This window comes from Mchenga conophoros, linkage group LG15 (genome assembly GCF_057382185.1).
Source record: "Mchenga conophoros isolate Kocher_MC1m ecotype Shallow Benthic linkage group LG15, M_conophoros_male_GT1.1, whole genome shotgun sequence".
Taxonomy (NCBI): domain Eukaryota; kingdom Metazoa; phylum Chordata; class Actinopteri; order Cichliformes; family Cichlidae; genus Mchenga; species Mchenga conophoros.
This window is the reverse complement of record NC_140540.1, coordinates 41,742,408-41,763,675: the sequence shown is the minus strand read 5'-3', so window position 1 is coordinate 41,763,675 and position 21,268 is coordinate 41,742,408. Positions and strand designations below refer to the sequence as shown.

General features: G+C 43.5%; 1 protein-coding gene across 3 annotated transcripts; it reads left to right on the top strand.

Annotated features, from left to right (window-relative positions):
* Window positions 1-8,514: 8,514 nt before the first annotated feature.
* On the top strand, window positions 8,515-19,921 carry LOC146558968 (uncharacterized). 3 transcript variants are annotated; one of them, XM_085247412.1, is made up of 5 exons: window positions 8,515-10,376; window positions 13,563-13,759; window positions 14,381-14,525; window positions 15,387-15,692; window positions 18,207-19,921. In XM_085247412.1, the coding sequence occupies exons 1-5, from the start codon at window positions 8,769-8,771 to the stop codon at window positions 18,360-18,362; spliced, it is 2,412 nt and encodes an 803-aa protein (XP_085103538.1). In that variant the 5' UTR covers window positions 8,515-8,768; the 3' UTR covers window positions 18,363-19,921. The 3 variants fall into 3 exon arrangements, with proteins under 3 accessions (XP_085103538.1, XP_085103537.1, XP_085103539.1); XM_085247411.1 differs by having other exon boundaries at window positions 13,545-13,759; XM_085247413.1 differs by lacking the exon at window positions 18,207-19,921 and having other exon boundaries at window positions 13,545-13,759; window positions 14,381-14,541; window positions 15,387-15,513.
* The last annotated feature ends 1,347 nt before the right edge of the window (window positions 19,922-21,268 follow it).

The window sequence follows — 21,268 nt, the reverse complement described above, 5'->3', positions numbered from 1 at the left end:
AAATTAGTTACAAAAATACACACATGCACTACTTTACCCCCGCTTCAGTGTTTGTGTGTTTTCTGTTTGGCTCAGCTTATATTTGGATGCGCTGCCTCAGGCCACTCAGTAGTTTGTCAGGTTATTAATAATATATCAGACATTCATTTAAGACAAAGCACGAGCTTGCAGTGCATGCTTATAGATGCACAAACCTGGAGCTATTCACAGCACAAAGAACAAGGACGCAGTTTGAAATATCACTGCCAGCCTCGCTGTCTGTAACTGAATGAGAGGCTGAGTTCTGTCGCTGATACAAATTAAAGTCACTCATTTAATTAATGGAATTAATTTTTACACATCAGTCTGAGAAGCTGTTAAAACTTTTTAAAAACCTACATGTTCTTGTATTTAACATCTTTCTTTGACAAGTGAAAGATGTGACATCTTCAAGCACTGTCCATCCATCCATCCGCTTCTCCTTTTCAGGGTGGCGGGAGCCTATCCCAGCTGTGTTAGGGCGAGAGGCGGGCTACACCCTGGACAGGTCGCCAGTCCGTCACAGGGGTAACATACACACAGACACAACCATTCACGTGTTTCCAATTAACCTATCCCCACTAACTGCATGACTGTGGGAGGAAGCCGGAGTACCCGGGGAGAACTCACACAAACTCCACCAGTGTTGGTCAAGTTACTTGAAAAAAGTAATCAGTAACTAATTACCGATTACTTCCCCAAAAAAGTAATCCCGTTACTTTACTGATTACTTATTTTCAAAAGTAATTAATTACTTAGTTACTTAGTTACTTTTTAAAAACACGATTTACAACCTGAAGAGGTGATAAAGCGATAGATCTTTCAGCCCAATTCTACTTTTTCTGCATAATCCATCATACAAATGTAATCAAATGGAAAAGTCTCTTTTTAAAACTTGTTTTATTAGTTTTAATCTTTTAACTTTATGCATCAAGCAAACATTTAATTATCTGCAACATTCTCTGACTGGAAGAAATTAGTTTAACATTGAAACCTATTTTCTGCACATTCCAGCACATAAAATAAAATATTTTGTGTGTTTACACTCAGTCTTTCAAATAGATGCAAGTAAAACACAGCAGAAAATAAATAAAGTCAAAGACTCAGCGGTCCTGTTGCTCTATTTTCACCTGTAAAGCAGGAGTGGGGCAGGCGGAGGTTTACCCTGGTGCAGGTGTGCCGCGGTCAGTTGAAGAATCCGTGAGTTTCTCTGTGAGTTTCCCATTACGTCGTAGCTACTCGGTGCTTGTTGGAAGTTTAGGGGTTTTTTCGCTGTAAAAAGAAGTTTTCTTCCCACGCACAGCGGACACTAATGTTTTTGTCACTTTTTATGGAATCAAACTCAAAGTAAGGTCAGTACTTCCACGCTTTAAACGCTGCACGCTCATACTCTCTCTGCACTCGATATATGATCCACTGTTGATCTGCACACAGCTGTTGTCACTAACGTCGCACTCGCTTACGTCACTGTCATGAGACATTCTCGCAAAAAATCACGGTTTTAGTAACACAGTAACACAACGTTCCTACGGGAAAGTAACGGTAATCTAATTACCGTTTTTGCAATAGTAATCCCTTACTTTACTCGTTACTCGAAAAAGTAATCGGATTACCCATCTCTGGATATAATCACAGTCTGCATTTTCACCAAGTTGTGTTGCTAGACTTTTGACTTTTTTTAAGAGCCTTTGTTTTTCTATGGTCCCGGGTCATTTGACCCAAATTACATTTTCCAAACTCCCACTGTAAATATGTTCCTGCGTGAAACTGTTCACATTTACACGCTGCATAATCTTGTGGTATAAAATGGTGTTACATTAAGCTCTCATCCCTCTGCAGTTAATATCTCTTTATAACAACACTGACATAAGAACATAAACATAATAAGTAACAGTTTCTTTGCTTTCTGCTTATGGCTTTGAGTTCATTTGGAAAAGTTTTAAACATTTTTCTAAAGTTCTAACTCGTATTTACAAAAAATATTCATAAGATAAAGATCAGACTTGAACATTAAAGAGGTCAGAAGCGTTGTTATGCAGTTGCTAGTTAGTAAAACATTTTGACCAATCACTGACCAGAGGGAGACTTAAACTGAACCACCTGATTAATGTAGAAATATATAAACTGAATAAAGAAATAAAAAAACTTGTAGTGCAGTTTCTACTTCAGTTTTAGCTCCATCCAACCTCCACCTACACTCTGCTTCCTCATCCAACACAAACAAACAGAAACAGTCTTGTGTCTCGTATCGCACCACAAATTAATTATCTCCGGGCACATATGCGCTCTCATATATACATCAATACACTGCTGTGTGTATACTGGTAAAGGCAGACATGTTCACACACATCCTCTCATTACCTCGGAGGTTTGTGCTGATGCTTGTCTGTTCCAGCTATTACACCTCGGTGTTAATTTCTTCAGGTGTTTGACAAGCCTCGGAGCTACAGCTTGCTCTTTGTGTAAGTGCTTTTTCTGAACTTCTCCCTATCTCTGCAGATTAGTCAGGGAGCAAATTACCTGCCTGGACAAAAAAAGCGCAGTCCTACACATTTTGCTGTGCTTGGTGCACAGATCTCCCTTTGAAGACGGGCCATGTTATTTCCCCTCTCCCTGCAGCAGTCCTGGCATGCAAATCATCACAAAATTACATTAAAAAAAACCTGCGCATGTACTGCGGGTGCTCTTATCAGCGTCTGCACAAACTGCATACAAATCAGGCCAGAATCACACACCACAGCAAAGGTCTCCACTTAAAAGGCTGGCTAATTGCTAATTGAGTAGCAAGGTCTAAAGTGGGCTTGCCTAACAAGAATTAAAATGCGGGGGCGCCTCATGCCTGTGAAGTGTCTCCGGCTTCCTGGTGACATGCCCCAGAGCACAAACACACTGACAAATGCCACTGCCGCAGCAGTAGAGGCTGACGCTTCTTTAGAGCTGTTTAAAAACATTGCCTATATATCACATAATGGATAAAACAGGTGAAATGATTTCTGCTTTGCAGCGACGCTGGCACGCAGTCGTTTCACTGTGGTGTGCATGGACAGGCGCATTTATTGTTAGCTGCATTTACACAACCATGTTTACAACAGACATTTCTTTTCCTACATGAAGCCCCCACCCGTCTACATCTTGGAATTAAGCATCTGTTTTATATCCAACTGCTTTAGCACAGGGCGAGATAATGAGACAGTGGGCCCCTGGGCACAGAGATGTAAAACACACCAATCCGCTCCACTTGCAGCTGTTACATGACTTTTTGTCCCTACTATAATAAAATTACTGAATTATGCAGAATATGCAAAGTAAAACAATAAAGACCTCTGCGATATTTCTTGCAATATTTAATCAAAATTTAATTATGTTTTCACAATAATAAATTGGGGTGTTTTAAAGTGCTGTGAAAAAGTATTTGCTCCTTTTGAATATTTGTCCCACTGACATGTTTCAGATAATCAAGCAAATTTTAATATTAAACAAGATAACCTGAGTAAATACAGAAAAGACGTTTTTAAATGAAAGCGATTAAAACCTACACTGCCCTGAAAGGAATTGCCCCCTAAACCCAGTAACTGGTTGAGCCACCTTTGATGGCATTAACTGCCAGTGAGTCTTCCAGACCTCCTTTGTGTTCATTCAGCAGATGCTGTGGGTTTCCAAGTTTAAGGTCATGCTAAATCATCTAAATTGGATTCGAGACTAGGCCATCCTAAAACCTTAAGTTTGCTTGTTGAGCCAATCAGAGGACTTGCTGGTATGTTTTAGGACATGGCCTTGCTGCATCACTCAAGTGCACTTGAGCATCAGTTCACCCAGCTGAATATTAGCAGCTGAATATTTTCCTTCTGGATTTTCTGGTACAGAGATTTCGTAGTTCCATCAATTATGTCAAATCGTTCAGGTCCTGAAGAAGTCAAACAGGCCATCACACTGCCACATGTCTCACTGCTGGTATGATGTTCTTTTTATGAAGTGCTGCTTTCATTTTATGCCCGATGTAAACTTGTTGCTGTTGTCTCATTAGTCCCCAAAAGTCTTGGGGATCATCAAGATGTTTTTTGCATTTGTGAGACGAGCCTTTGTGCTCTTTGTGTCCAGCAGGGTTTTCTCCTTGGAACACTTTAGTGGATGCTGATCGTCTTTCTTGTTGTTGAATCATGAACACTGATCATAACTGAAGAGAGTGAGGGCTGCAGCTCATGAGATCATTTCTGGCTTCTTTTTGTGACTTCCTGGATGCGTTGTTGAAGCCTCATTCTAAATGAAATCCTCTCCAGACCGAAATATCTCAATGACTGTTTCTTGAGTTTCTTTGGGTCCTGATGAGATTTGTTGGTTTATTAAACCTATTTAGGCATCTTTACTTTGTCTGACAGACAGTAACGGGTCTGGCAGTGGCCTGAGTGTGGCTACTGAAACTAAACTTGGCTTTCCAACAAAATGTGATCACAGTTGAGTTAACAAGAGAGGGCCACTACTGTTCTACTCATGTACGTTTTAGCTTTCTTCACTTAATACATTAAATCATCATTTCAAAAGCACATTTTATATTTACTCAATTTAACTTGTATAATATAATAATAGGAATCTGATATATCTGCTTTTTTGTTTGTTCTTTTAATTTGTTACTTAATAACAATAAGTATCTGATTAACAATAATTATCAACTAACAGACAAGAATGAGTTTGTGTAAAGTTTATAACTAGCTAGCATTAGTAGCATTAGCACTTCACTAAAAAAAATAATTGTCATTAAAGATTGTCATTATTATTGATACACAATCTATTTCCAAATGCAAGAATGCTAACTGCTGAATTTAAAAGGCTGACGATTAGGGAGCTGATTATTTAGGCCTAGAGACCAGTTCCTAAACGGTTTGTGGCATTAGCTGGGAAATCAATTGCTAAACCCCAAATTAAACAAACCTAGAGACTGCTCAGTGACCACCTGACGATGGGGAAAAGTGTGCACACTTTTGGAGAGTGGTTGCTGGAGATTGCCAGCAGTTGCTAGCTTGAAATTGGTTGCAAAGATAAATATACAGTGCGGCACCCAAAATCTCTTTGGAACTGATCAGATCATTAGCAGGTTTTTGTATTTATCCAGTGGAAGTGTAAGAAGTACGACCCAAACCAGAAGCACAGAGTGTTTGGCCTTAAAGTAAAAACAGCGTCTTTTGAAATGTGTTGGTTACAGAACAACATTTACGTAGAAGGCCAGTGTTCTCAGTTTGCGGTTTATGTCACACGAGTTTCATTACCGATTGAAGAGCAAATGGCAAGTGTTTGCAGACAAGTTGGAGGCTTTCATCCAAATAACAGGCAACTGCAGCAACCACATCAGCCTCTTTGCAACTGATATCACCTGGTGACAGCCAGCAACCACTTGCCAATCAGTCAGGGACAACATGATTTATCCTGCTAAATGAGCTGTCTCTTCATTTCAAAGACTGTGATGTTGTGAGTAGTTGTAGGGAAACAGTTATTTCAACGGTAGCTTGTGTGAGTTGTGTGGTTTATGGTAATCCCACACACCGCACGATTAAGTTGAATTATACACTGTAAAGTCCACTCACTGGAGTTCACAGTGAGTGGACTTTACAATGATTTGTTGATTAAAAATGAAGCGCTTTGTTTGCGTGGTCGATGTGCAGTTGTGTTTTGTAATATTGTTGACACACATTTTCATGGGAATTTGAATGAATTCAAAGTTTTGTTTTTTCGATTACACTCTAAAGAATATTTTATGATCGCCGCCACTCTTTCTGTCACAGGAGCAGCAAGCTCTGTAGTTTAATATGAGATAATAATTTGATGTAATCCCAACAGTAATGAGAGCAGTACATGGGGTGCAGACTGTATATCAAGGTCATGTTTGCCCAGGGGAGGAACCAGTGCTCTTAGCTCGGAGCAGGCATAGAGCATGATGGGATGCTATATTAAGAAGCTGCTAAAATAACTGCTAACATAACTGTGCATCAGAAAGGGAGTCTGAGACGAAAAGATCAATGCTGCATTCTTCCATCAACGAGCCCAGAAAAAATGCAAATAAACAAGCAGAGCGATGGTAGGTGTGTGGTAGGGTTACTATGACTGCAAACTAAAGCAATTTCACCTAAATCCTTTTGGGTCAAATGGTTCATAATGATAAGTGGGACATGTTAAAGTGCAAATGCATTAATTCAGTACAATACTTCCTTTTAGGTTGGGGGACTTCAAGGTTACCTCTGGCTCTTGGTACTGACATTTAATGCACTTAATGGCTTAATTTATAAAATGTACGTTAACATGTTGCAACAATAAGAAATGTAAAAGAGCTGCATTAACACACAGACAGCGAAAAACCACCACTTTTACCCAGAAGACAGATTTCAGGGACCGCTACTTGTATTTTTATATTTTACTTTTATTTTCAGCCTCTGTGTTGGTTTGGGCACTAAAGCTGTTGGTTAGGTTTAAGAATATATCCTCACCTCAGCACCTGTGTCGGCTGATTTGCTGAAACAGGCCGCCATCACATTAAAGGACAATATGTTGTAGAGTTGTGCATGCATGCAGTGCATCAATTCTTCTAACTGTGAGGAAGAGGAGGAGGTAACTCTCATTTAAAAAAAACTACAGACGCCTTGCATTGTAATATAATGGGGTTGCCTTGTCATGGTCCTGCGCCACGTTGGCCCAGTATTCTTAGTTTTCGTGTGTTTTGTATTTTGTTCTTTATTTATGCCGTGGTTCCTGGGTTCTGTTAAGCTACTCCTTATTTGATTACCCTCTGTGTATCTGTGAGCCCTCGTCTCTCCTTGAGTTTTATTCCATGTGTTCCCCAGCCCATTATGTCTGTGCTCTCTCTCTCTCCTCCTGTCTGAACCTCTGTGTACTTCCTGTTTTACTTTGACAGTCTCCCGTCAGTGTTGCGTTACTCCTGCCGTGTCTTGTTATGATTATCTGTGTCAGCTGTGTTCCCCGTGTGCTCCCACTTCCCTCGTTAACCCTCTGTGTATTTATGTCTGCGTCTCCCTCAGTTCTGTGTCGTGTTCTCCCGCATTCATGGCCGTGTGTTTCTCTGTGCAATATGTTATAGTTTCCGGTTTAGTTTGTATGGTTTTTCTGTCCAGCAATAAAGCTGTGTTTTGAGTTCAATCCTGCCTCTGTGAGCGCTGCACACAGCCACAACCATGACATGCCTTCACCCAACAAAAGAGTCAAATTGTATAAAAGTATGAGAAAATGATCCTACTGCTCACTTCATTTGTGACCTCAATAAACACTTTCCTGATGAGTTTATGGCCTCAATATTTTCAAGTCATTTTGAATACATGTTTATTTAGTCAATTTTATACACGTTTGTCACGTCACTACCACACTGAGCACGCAGCGTCCCTCAGTTTCTGAAGCATATGTCCAGAGTTTCTAAGCTCACCTTGAGGTTTCACAAACAGGATTTTTTTTTCAGTCTGTGTTCGATCAACATCGTTTTAAAATATGAACATGACTTTAACAGTAGCAGCAACACAGCCTGTAATCCATACAGTTTGCAACCACTGAACATAATGATATGAATGAAAGGCCCAAAGGTCCAGGTGCTTCTCTTTTAGATCCGAATGTCCCTCAACAATTACCAATGTTGTTCATGCAAAAAGCACAAAAATCCCAGTGCACATATTCAAGAAATGCTCAGATCAGTTTGATTTATTAGCTCAGTTCTACAGTTTCTGTGGCTTAAAGATGGGTCTCTGTATTGTTGTTGATAAATTTGCTGCTCCGTTCTCCTGTCTGTACTGCTTCCTATCCCTTGTGTTGATGCCACTTTATTACAATCACAGTAACAGTAATTTTATTTTTCAGCAGTTGAAATGATAAGCTTAGGCAACCCCATTATATTACAATGCAAGGCTTCTGTAGTTGAAATGATAAACTTTAGGGGTGCAAGTTCCCTAAAATACAAAACATAAACAACATGGGCTTTTCCAACTACTGCTGATGTCCACTTTCCCCACGTGAGTCATGTGCCACGTTTTCTAAATTGTGATTACCTCTGATTGAATATTTTGACACCCATCTGCGTGCATCGCCCCTTCCTGCCTTAATGTTGCGTGCATTGGTGGTCCAAAGCAAGAAAGAGCCTCTGACCTTTCATGTCACAGATATACCTGGATGTTCTCTACATTGCAACAATAAAAATACACAAATGATATTGAATTTTCACTGAGCTGCAGTTCTGGGTTTCTTTTTAACCGTGTTAACTCCACTGGACTACATCATGTGCATTTTTGCTTGTTTCACGTGCTTGTATCACGACCTTACTTTCTTTTTATAAGGCACCAACTGGACTCTGTGACTGGTGCAGCAAACACACGAGCACCTAAGCTATCCACGCGTGTACGTAACTAAAACAAGCTGCGTGATATTTATTGTTGCTTTTCTTTCATTCTTGGCTGCCTTCCGTTAATTTTCCGGTTAAGTATCAAACTGCTTCTAAAGTAAAAAGATATTTGGATACTGGCGGTGGCACTACTGCAGTCTTGCCATTTTCCTCATCAGTGCTCGTGCTGCTGGTCCAATATTCAGTCCAATACTGCAGCCTTTCTGGCAGGGAGCGCGCCTCCAAATTTACCCTCCCGCTGCGCTCGCTCCCCGTACCTTAAAAAACGCGTGCACGGCTGAAGGTCACTTAAACACAAAAGGCTTTCAGCGCTGCGGTCCAATATAGCGCATGCGCGCTGCCGGAGGACTGCTTCACAGACCGCAATATGGCGAGAATGCCTGGCAGCGGAGACACGGAGCAGGAGCAGATGAGCTGCCCCGAGAGGAGCAGGGATGAGGAGGAGGAGGAGGAGGAGGAAGATGAAGATGAGATTCAGGAGGTCCAGATCACCGGGGAGGAGGAGGACGAGGAGTCCGACAGAGATGGAGTGGAGTGGGAGTCAGGGAGCACAGTGCTGGACTCCAGCGGTTCCGCCGCGCAGACACAAGCGGTCGTTATGCGGAGTATGGACCGAAGGGAGGAGGGGGAGGCGGACCCACTCGGCAGCAGCATCCCCTCCGGGCGCGAGTCTCACCCGGAGGGAGAACTTCAGCGGTCAGAGCGAAACAAGCTGAGCGAGAACACCCGCCTGGCCACCAGGTACGCCGTGAGGATCTTCAGGGAGTACCTCAGCGAGAAAGCCCAAAGTCCAGACTTTGAAACTCTGGACAAGGATGCGCTCTGCGCTGTGCTGCGCTCCTTTTACGCCGAGGCGCGCTCCAAAAGTGGACAACTGTACAGCAAGTCCTCCCTCATCAGCATCCGGAGCTCTCTCAATCGGTACTTGAACGAGCCGCCCTACTGCCGCACCTTGGACCTCACCAAGGACCCAGAGCTGCGCAGCGCCAACCTGACCCTGGCCGCGGTCATACGGAGGCTGGAGGAGCAGGGTGCCGGTCCGGTGGTGCAGAAACAAGCCATCACGCGCTCGGACCTGCGGAAACTGTACGAGTCCTCTGTGTTCAACACCGACACCCCGTTTGGGCTTCTGAACAAAGTCTGGTTTGAGACCTGCATGTATTTCTGCACCAGGGGAAGAGAGAACCAGCGGGAGCTGGAGGAGGACTCGTTCGGCCTGGCCGTGGACGAGGACGGAAGAAAGTTTGTGTATTTTAAAGCTCTCGGACCCTATCACAAGTCCCGCTCCGCCGCCTGGACCAAGAAGCGCCCGGACGCAGACGAGGACACGCTGCCGCGCATGTACGAGACGGGCACGGAGCAGTGTCCGTACGCCAGCTTCGTCCGGTACGTGTCCAAACGGAACCCGCTGTGCAGGGCGTTCTTCCAGCGGCCCCGGGACCACTGCTGCGCGAGCGACGTGACGTGGTACGAGAACAAAGCCATCGGGAAGAACCTGTTGGGCACGAGAATGCAGATGTTGTCGCGCGCTGCCAAGCTCTCGAAAACCTACACCAACCACTGCATCGGTGCCGTCTCCATAGCAACCCTCAACAGCATCGTGGGGGCCGCGGGCTTCAAGCCCTCGACGACGCTTTACGTTGCCTCGGAAACGGTCAATGGTCACGCGCAGTCCCACCTCCAGCTCGTGATCCCGTACCTGCGCAGGGTCAGCGACGCTGCGGATCTGAATCAGCAGCAAAGCACAGAAGCAGAGACGTCGAACACATCGCCTACATCAGCAGCAGCAGCAGCAGCAGCGAGGAGGGAGAGCAACGAGGACGACCCGGGAGCTCCCTCTGCCAAGAAGCGCTGTGTGCGCCCCGGGACGCGCGCCGAGTCGCCCGCGGAGCCGAATGAGAGAGAGTCGGTGCCTGCCACAGCCACGGAGTCCCGTCTCGCACAGTCCGGCGCCCGGTCCCCTGTGCCCACAGAGGTAACCCGGAACATGTTGGTCCGTTTTCATCTGTTGGAGCTTCAAGCCTCCCGTGTTAAACCCGACAGCCAGTCAGTCCCGTACCGATGTGACGCCCATCTTTAGGAGGAGAGTTAGTTAAGAGCGCAATAAAATATTAAACTAGTAGGTGTTTAAGGTGGGCTGTAATCTATGAAAAACTTTATTTGAACTGCTTTATTAGGGGCTTAAAGTAAAATTAAAATAAACAGACGCTCAGGAAAAGCATACCTATTCGAGTTGGCTACCTTAGTAAGCACTCTGACTTTATTTCTCTTCTCGGGCAAATACAACGTGATGCCTTTAAGAAGTACATCAGTATCAGGGTGAACTTCCTGTTACAGGGACATCTGGGATCAGATCAGCCTAATAAATACAGAGAAATAAATAAAAACAAAATACAGTTGCCGAACCATTGCACCCTTCATTTACAAAGCAATTCATCACTTTTGTGTTATTTTCACGTCGTATAATCTTGAACATGACATAAAACATCTGTAATCATGTAGTTTACTTCAGTGGTGCCACAGTGTGAAAATCGATGCACATAAAGACCTACAAACACTAACCTGGAAGCCTAATTAAGCGTTCAGTTCTTTAGATCTAGGTTGTAATTGGATACCAAAACATTACACGTGCTCAGTTTTTCAGTGAAATAATGAAAGTAGAATTTAGCTTAAAGTCCTGTACCAGAGTTTGTGCACCCTTTATTCTGAATTACAAACATATAAAACCATTTGCACAACATCAGCTCTAGTGCTTGGTACGAGGGAAAATCATTACTTTGTAGTCACAAATGTTTATCACTAAGGGCTGCACAGAAATATGTACATGCATTTGTCTGTGAAGGTTCTCAGTCATGCAGGTCATCGTAGTCTAAGGAGCTTGGAAAGAAAAGCGTCTGGACTCGTTTAAGTTGCTTGAAGATGTTTCTCCTCTCACCCAAAAAGCTTCTTCAGTTCAGTTCCCCCAGATGTACATGCATTTGTTTGTTTTTAAATCAGTAGTAAGTGGATAAAAAATGATCTGATTGTACATTTTTATATTTTTGTTACTTAAGTTGCTCTGACGTAAACATAATGCAGAATTACAGAATCTCACCCTGTAGGAAACTGTGTTGTCCATGTGGCCCAATCATGTGAGGAGAAGCAGTGATTTATCTTTGGGAGTGTCCCTCTGTTGCCATGGGTAACTATACCTGCTGATGAATTTATCCACCATGCATTAGTGCCATAGCTGCAGGGTACAGACTGCTTGTTGGGCAGTCACAACACGCACACACACGCACACACACGCACACATGGATTATATAGATGTGATAATCTGTACCTGCTATACATCGTGTGAGGCCGGTGTCTCAGCTGTTTGTTTGCCCTTCATGGTGCTTACTCTGATATTTATTCATATGTAATTTGATCATATGTCATATGTACATACAAGCAAAGAATTAAGCAAAATGTTAAAATTATGAATTAGACAGTTGAACTGTTTGCGCTCTCTGAGGTTATAAAATTAAGGTCAAGGGAGACGAGGCAGGAATGTGAAAGGTCACAGCAGAAATCCTTTAACGGCACCGAGTCATTCAGGAGGAGCTCGGAGTAGAGAGACTCGTCCTCCACATTAAAAACTACCAGCTGAGGTGTTTTGGGGATTTATCTAAGATGCCTCTTGGATGCCGTCTAGATGAGGAGGTTCCTGTATGCTCTTCTGTAAGGAGACCCTGGGAAAGCCCCAGAACAAGCCAGAGAAGAGTTTGTCTACTGTCTGGCTTGGAAACACCTCAGTGTCCTCTTCAGAGAGCTGGAAGCACTGGCAGGAAGAGGAAGGTCTGCTTATCTCTGCTTAAACCGCTGCTTACACTCTTACACTGCTGTTTTCTTTAGCAGTGCCGGTCGTTGATTACTTAGCAAGTTAATCCCTTACATATTCATCTGTAGCCCTTATTGTAGAATTGCTCCATATTATCATAACATATAAACTGGCACAGTGCTACAGCTTATGTAGCCAGTAACAGCAAATGTTCAGGGCATATCCTCACTGCAGACCATTCACATTTAGTGTTCAGTGTAGTTGAACTGACATGAACACCATCGTTTGGAGCAGAACAGGTTTGAAAGGAGCCGTTGGAACAGAATGAAAGGAAACGGCGGATCAGTCTAGAAGAGCAGAGTGAAAGCCCAGAGGACGTGTGTTCCCAGCCTGTCAGCCACTGGCCTCCTACCAGGCTGCCAATTGTTTCTTTCAGAGCTTAATGATTTGTTTCGTGCCAGACACCTGGCACTATAACGTAGCCTACAAGGCAGTCAGGAATAGCTCTGACCGAGCCGTATCTGTGAGCCTGACAGGATGTCCTTGTGCTTCTTAGCTTCCTGTCAGGCTCCTGGCTTTACCTGACAGTCCCGAGTCTGCCTGGCAGGAACTGTTCTAAGCAACCAGCTCCTCTGTAAAACTGTTCAGGTCAGGTTTGCCAGCCTGCTTGCAGGTTTTTATACAAACATCGACGAGACCCAGTTTGGCTTCAAGCGCAAAACATCTTTCAGGAGCTGCAGATAGATGCATTTATTATGGAGCATGACTTCATGACAACACGCAGAGATTTCTCTAGTTTAACCTGCAGCAACCAGCTGTTCACATAAAGGTTGAGGGTGCTGCACTTTGGGTTGCAGAGGTGGTTGTGCAGTTCGCCTTGTTGTCTCCAGCCTGTCCAGCTCGGTGGCAGAGAGAGGTTTGCAAATAATTGCTGCATAATTTATAAACACAGATTGCCAACATGTTGCAATCAGTTACATTTGCTCTGCAAGCGGTCGCAAGTTAATACATAACTCGTGGGCGGCGATGAAAATGAGTGTGCTGAAGGGGACAAATCTCCCCTCTTTGCTATATTTCCTGCCTCTCCTCAATCATTTTGATTTATCACAGATTGCACGTAAACGAAAACTTGATCCAAACTGATAGCAGGCTGCCTTGTTGCTGCCTTGTTGCTGCCTTGTTGCTAAATTGTTGTTTAAACAGACACATAGCAGTTCCATGACTTGGTGATAAATATGTTCCAATGTATTAACTGTAAAGATAACCTATGTCCATGGATGTGGAGATATTCATGGCTATGTTTGGTCTTTTTTTCATATACTGGCACCACCATCACTGCAGCGTGTATTTGTGTCCCAGGACAGACGTAGCAGCGGCAGCTGCAGCAGCATGTCGAGTCAGAAGCTGGCTTCTTGGTCTCCGATGTCTCCCCCGTGTACCACGGGAATCCCAGCACCAGCTCAGCTCACCAAAACCAACGCACCAGTCCACATTGATGTAGGAGGACACATGTACACCAGCAGCCTGCCCACACTCACCAGGTACCCCGAGTCAAGGTGAGGCACACATCCAAGCTTTTAAAGTACATTCCCCCCATTAAAATACACAGGATGGCTGGTGGACGTATGAGTAAAGCTAAGGCTGTAATCCACCTCAACACCTCAATATCAAAAGCTCTTAATCAACAAATTAGTTCAACATTACTGATTATTTTGAATATCTGCTACCTTAATTATCACATTTCAATACAAATGGATATTTTTCCTATGATTCAGGAAACAGAATTTTAGTATATTGAGTTGGTTTTAATGGCTTCTCTGCAAAATATAGAAAGAGTTTGCTTTTCAGTTATTTGTTCAGAAAGTTTAAATCTGTGAATAGTTTAACAGGCAGCGGTGATCTACTTCCTGCTTCATGGGGAAAAGGTGGCCTGCTGTCCACACATTAAGGAAAATGCAGATATCTCAACTCATCAAACAGCGAAGATTTGATTAAAAAAGCCTCATAATCTCGATCACTGTACACTGTTACAATAAACTTGATCATCTTTGAACCTACTTTTTAAAATTAACTTAGCATTTACCCTTCAGTGAGCTAGGAAATGATTTAGCTGCAACATGTACATTTAAATTTAGCCACAGCTGAGTGTAGAAACCTGTTTCCTTCTCTTTGGGCAGAATCGGGCGTCTGTTCGACGGCACAGAGCCCATCGTGTTGGACAGTCTAAAGCAGCACTACTTCATCGATCGGGACGGGGACATGTTCCGCTACATACTCAACTTCCTGCGAACCTCCAAGCTCCTCCTGCCTGATGACTTCAAAGTGAGTGCCTGATCAGGTACTTCCACAGTTCACCGCTGCTGCTGCGTGACCTAAAGCAGGGAAACAAATGTCAAAAGAAAGACTTGAACCCCTGTCAGAGTCTCACACGAGCCTGTCGCTTACAGTACTGAGACTTCTTTGAGTGACTCTGTTGCCCTTTTCTGTATTTTCTGTCATATTCTCTCAAACATCATAAAAATGACCAATAGATAAACTGCAGTAAAATAAATGAGTATTTGTTCCATTACTCTAGGAAGGCAACATGTTATGGCAGCAAAATGACCCCAGATCTCAAAACTGATTAATGCATGGAAGGATTTATAGTAGCAGTGGCTTAATGTTTGCATCAGGGAAATTACCTGTTATCAACATTGTGAGACTTCAGGCGAGAAACAGGCAGCAAGTCCGTGCCAAAGACACATTCATTCTCTTCATTAATTCTTCATCACAATTATGACAGCCCAAACAGAAACTGCCTGCAGCCAGCGTGTGCAAACTTCTTCATTGGCTTGTAGCAGCTTTCAAATGAATCAGAAGGTTTTGTATGTGATTTGTTTATAGAATAAATGAAAACGAGAGTCTTCCTTCGGTTAGTGTGTTAGCAGCAGAGCAGCTGCTACCAAGGCTTTAGTACACCTTTAGTACTAAAGTACTGAACGAGCGTTTATATGTGTTAATGCATTTTTTAAACTTTGTTTTTTGCAAGAAAACGTGGAGTTTTCTGCATTTTTTGGTGGGTGTTGTGTACTCATCTGCATGTGTGTGTATTTGTGTGCATTGTGCGTGTTCTTTTGGCCTGTGTAAGTCTGCACTTATGCTTCTGAGAGTGTTTTCTTGTTTCTGCTGTGTGTGTGTTTGCAGGAGTACTCCCTGCTCTACGAAGAGGCTACTTTCTTCCAGCTGGCACCTCTAAAGACCGAGCTGGAGCGCTGGAGGGCTGAGCAGGAGCGCCGGGACGTTTCTCGAGACTGCGAGTGCGTCGTGGTCCGCGTGACGCCGGAGCTCGGTGAGAGGATCAGTGTGAGTGCATCCCGGGCGCTGATGGAGGAGATTTTCCCTGAGGTGACTGATATCATCTACAGTTCTATGAACGCCAGCTGGAACCAGGACCCCACACACGTGCTCCGCTTCCCGCTCAACGGCTACTGCCACCTCACCTCAGTTCAGGTACATAACATCCTCTGAGCCACACTGGTTTATATTCTCTCAACATGTCAGATGCTGGAGTGAGCAACTCAAAGCATTTAAGTATGTAGACACAGTCAAGACAGCCTGCAGAAGTTCACAGAGTATCGTGGTTGTTGGTGGCAGACGGGCAGCTCAGAGTGTTCCAGAAACTGCTCATCTTACATGGAATGGTTGGAAAAGTCAAAAATATCCAGTTTTTGAGTCAAAATGCCTCGTTAATACCAGACCACAGCTGACAGGAAGAAAACAGGGACTCGAATAACAGCTTGTTACAACCAAAGTGTGCAGGAGAGTGTTTCTGAATGCACAACATGTCAGACCTCGAAGCGGATGGGCTACAGCAGCAAGAGCCCACAGCTGCTGCTGTCAGCTAAAAACAGGAAACTGGTGGTACAGCTCACCTACTTTAGACAATGGGAGACTGAAAAACATCGCCTGCTCTGATGAGCCTTGATTTCTGCTGCAATGTCGGATGGAAGGTCATAATTTGACGTAATCAACATGAAAGCTTATATTCATCCTGTCATAGGTTGTTTATACACCACAGCGTCTGGACTGTTGCTTCTGTCCATCCTTCATAAAGATGGACGTGTTACACGGGACCTGGAATTTAGAAGTTCACCGTCCAGACACCCAGTGTGAGAGAGTCAAGCTAAACAGCCGCCGCTGTGATAGCTGTGTTCAATGCACCGTCTCAAGCTGCAGCTTAACTAAAGGAGTCAAGATGATATCTGGGACTCTAAAATGTGCCGTCGCCTGTTATCTGTCAGCTCCGTCTTTGGCAGATGCCACCCTTCCACCATCCATCAAAGCCTGATGTGTTTTTATGTGATGTTAGCATACTCTGAATGCTGACAGTCGGTTTGTAACAGCGCTGTGTTGAGGCGGGTGACACATTTCATCACCTGAAGGTCTGCCTTTGTCTCCCGGGGGAGATCTCAGTAAGACAGACCAGCAGCACAGAGAGCAGAAGCCTCCAGAGGGCAAACTGAGATAATGTCACCGCGTTCACCTCAGGAGGAAACGCTCAGAGAGGGGAACTAATGGACTACTTCTGAAGTGTTTGTGTTTCAGGCCAGATAGGCTGATGGGTTTCTTGAGATGGAGAGTGACCCTGGGTCCTGAGGCTCACATGTTGTTAGCAACACATTTAAACGCAAACACAAAAGAAGTGCAGAGAATAACCGTAAATCAGAAAGACACAGATTCGCTGCTTGCTTTCCTTTGTTGTCATACTTACTGAACACAAAAACATCTGGTTTGTGTCAAACACTCTTTCTAATGAAAATGCAATGATTTGACCATTTCATAATAAGTCAGGGGAAAGAACAAAAACAGAGCTCAGACATTAAGTGTTTACGGGAGGTTTATAAAGTAAAGTTAGCCATCATGACTGACCTGAAAACAGTTGGATTGAGGTACTTCACGTGGTCTGGTAAAGGCCTAACAATAATAGAGCAAAAACCCTAACAATCAGATGACCCCGTATGAGCAAGCGCTTGGTGACACTGGCAGGATGAACTTCTGTGGAACAACCAGGCTCAGGGAGGGGCAGCCATCTCCAGAAACTGTACTGAAGAGAGCCAGAGTTTAAAAACAGCTAATAATTAAATGCAGTGTTGGTTATAAACGCATAGAGAGTAAATCCAAACTGGGAGTTGGTACCACAGGAAAGATTGGATTCTGGATTTACCATTGTGTAAAGCACAGTGGCTCCAGCACACAGCCCTGTGGAGCGCCATATTAGCCTTAGTGTGTGAAGAAGACTCCCCATTTACACGAACTGAGTTTATTAGATATTATTCAAACCCCTGTAGAGCTGTACTGTTAACACTACTAGTGTGTTCTGATATCTACAGTAAGTTACTGTGATTATCATAATTAGGGTTGAAGCACTAATTAATAGCTGAACTTCGCCCCAGCCTGCAGGTTTCTTCCACAGGAATGTGTCTTTCTGTGGCAGCAAGCATCTGTAACCCAGTGGGCTATTTATCCCCTTTTACCTACTTTTCCACATAGAGACTTGATGCTTTGATTAAATACTGACTATATCTACAATATCTAACGAGCTGCCCAAGGAAATCAGGTCAGATGAGTTGAAGGCAGCTTACACTGCCTCGTAAACCATACTTTACTGCAGAGGCTTCAATTTCAGAGTCTATTTCTAAACTGTTTAAATGCCTTTGTGTATTGGGGTGGTTATTATGTGCTCTGGTGCGTAAGTATTGATACCAGGGAGTATTTGGTAAAGGTGTGATAAAGTTATTGGTATGCATGATGGTGAAAATGAGTGTTTTTAATGCATGCACTTCACAGGTTCAACTCTTGTAGCGAACAACCGGGTGGAAACGCCATCAAATGCTGAACAAGTCCCACCTTCCTTCAGTATTCCTGACTCCAGCGAGACAGAGATCACGTCTAAATGTTTTGCTCTGGATCTTCTCGTTATGCCTCATTCTTTGTTGCTGTTATTTGGTTTGTGTCTGACTGCAGGTGCTGGAACGGCTACAGCAGAAAGGTTTCTTTATCACAGGGTCGTGTGGCGGCGGAGTGGATTCCTCCCTGTTTAGTGAATACATCCTGCGACGGGAGATCCAAGGCAGACGCCCCCTGATCCTCAAAGCAATAAAACAGGAACTCCTGCATTAAATTCAGAAGACCTGATTGCACATCTGTTCTGTGCAAGTGCGTGGACAGTTTGTCACATGACACAGACTCCCTCACTGCAGCAGAACAGTGAAACAAAGCGGGACGTGCAAAACGTGGTCTAATCTTCAAACGTGAACGTAAGGTAGCACCTGAATTAAAAGACAACACGGCCATCCTTTCACCAATTTATTTCATCACATTGATGCAAGATATGTTTTCCTTCCTGTGATCCCCAAAATTGTCCACATTAACTGTCAGTCTGTGTCACGCTACCAGAGTGAAATCCAGCCATTACAGTAAATAAAGATTTTTCAAAGAATAAATGTTTTTAATAAGTTGTGATGAAATAAAAACACGTAAGAGTTGTTTTTTTTAGATTTGTTGGAAATCAAGAACTCGATTCTCGCCTTTAAAGGTATTCAGACCTTTAACTCTGCGCTTTGTGAATGCGTCTTTGGCAGCAGTGACAGCCTCAGGTCTTCCTGTCTGCTCTTCTCGAGCTTAGATTGGATGAAGGCATCAGTTCTGTAGTCCCGCACACGCGTGCGTTATATGTAACCAATGCTCATTTTCTCCTTTAATGCACACATATGTAACCATGTGGGCCTCACATCAAATCTGTACACAAACATTTGCATTTCAGATGTGAGGCAGTGGCCCACAGATCGTCAGAAACAGGTTTTCACAGCTGATGCTGGTTTCTGTGCTTTCAACAGTTGCATTGAACAGTGTAAATATGAAGGCATGAGCCTTGCCTGCATGAACCTTTACATTCATATTTAATACTTGCGAAGACCATCAGTTACTTTTACCTGATGCAAGCGTGACAGGTTTATTTTTGGTACGGCAAAAACACAAAAACGTGTAACAAACCGAGCTTCTCAGTTATATTTTTAAGCCTTAATTTCATTTATGGCATGCAACGTTTTTACTGTAGAAGCACAATTTTTCTCCTCATGCTTTGAGAACTTACAAGAATCTACAAAAAAGAAATGAATGCATTTTGTATTTGGTTTTTCAAACGTGTTTTAAGGGACAGCGAATCAGTCCCACATTGTATATTCACGTCATCTTTTGTTTTGCATAATTACCTGTAAGATCATTTTATGAATGAAGAACTGAGACTCTTTAAAAGGCTAAATGCACAAATCTGTCATGAATTTTATTTTGAAGGCAAAACTTTGATTCTTCATTTGTTAGTGGCATCGTGCACTTTGAACAGCTCAGACATTTGGAAAATGTGCTTGTCTGACATTAAGAGGACAGATCGACCTCATATTCATGTACAAAGGTGAACAAACGTTAAATAGAAATCTCCTGCCGCTGTGCAAACGGTTATAACACGAGTAGCCATCAATCAGATCACAACAAGAAAACAAAGGAGCACATTTTCCAAACGTTGAGCTAATCATGTAAAAATATTAGGAAAACTGGTTTGATGCTGCTTTCTGGCACTTCCATGATGACACCGGAGTGCAGGGAGGCTTCACGCCAAACAATTATGTAAGAAACCACAAAATGCTCGAGAGGACCTGGTTCAATAAAAGACATTTGCCACATTTCATGTTACTCTTTATTACCTGCTGTGCTTTAACTCTAACAGCGTCTGATGTTGGGATGTTAAGTTCAGCTAAACCAGAGTTTGCAGTTTTACATTTAACCGAACCAACACTGCGTGTGTGTAAATGACATCCTTAAACATGCGTCCACAGCTATAATCACTGCGTCTCCATAATCGACTGCAGTGTTGATCTGTGGTCATGGGCACAGCTGCCTCGTGTGCCACATGTTGGCCTTCAACTAATATTACTGAGAGAAAACGTTGAAACAGATCTATAAAAACAAAGCAGTGGGATTTAAATATGTCATTCTTCATCCATCAGACATGTTTATAACCCTACTTGTCTTTTCTTGTTAGTCACAGCATAGATCTAAAATGGAGTAAGAGCGGGGCGATCGTGGCTCAAGAGTTGGGAGTTCGCCTTGTAATCGGAAGGTTGCCGGTTCAAGCCCCGGCTCGGACAGTCTCGGTCGTTGTGTCCTTGGGCAAGACACTTCACCCGTTGCCTACTGGTGGTGGTCAGAGGGCCCGGTGGCGCCAGTGTCCGGCAGCCACGCCTCTGTCAGTGCGCCCCAGGGTGGCTGTGGCTACAATGTAGCTGCCATCACCAGTGTGTGAATGTGCGTGTGAAGGATGACTGGATATGTAAAGCGCCTTGGGGTCCTCAGGGACTAGTAAAGCGCTATATAAATACAGACCATTTACCATATAAGAGGTGTCAGAAGGAAAACTAAAAGACTCGACGCCAACAAAGAGCAAAGAAATCCCTGCTGTTAGGCTGCTGATGATCCGAGATGTGATTCCAGGTTTATGTGAACCAGAGAACATTTTCACATTTGTCCTTCACTCTGGGCTCATGTACAAACACCTGTAAGCACTGAACTGGACTCTGCAGTGTAACAAGCAGCAGGATCAGTGCTGGGATCAGCAGCACGTTGCTGTACGTGAAAATAGCCCCGCTGCTTGATCCATTAATCTCAGTCAATGCTTTTGTGATGGAGTTTATGGTCTTTTTAATCTTACAGACCTATTTGTTGCACCACTTTGTTCACTTTCTCAGTTATGGTCTCGTTAGCGTCATAATGGAGACGAGTCGACCGTGGCCACGGTGACACTCGTGTGGTAAAATTCATCTTTTATAGAGTCTATTGTTGTCTTACTGCGGAGGCTGCAGTTAAATATTGACAAGTCATTAGCTAATGAACGTTACGTAGTGTGTTTCTGAGTAGGGCTGCCACAAACGATTATTTTGATAGTCGACTAGTCACCGATTATTTTTGCGATTAGTCGACTAATCAGATCATCATCCATTAGACGTAAAACGCACAGCTTATTGCACCAGCAG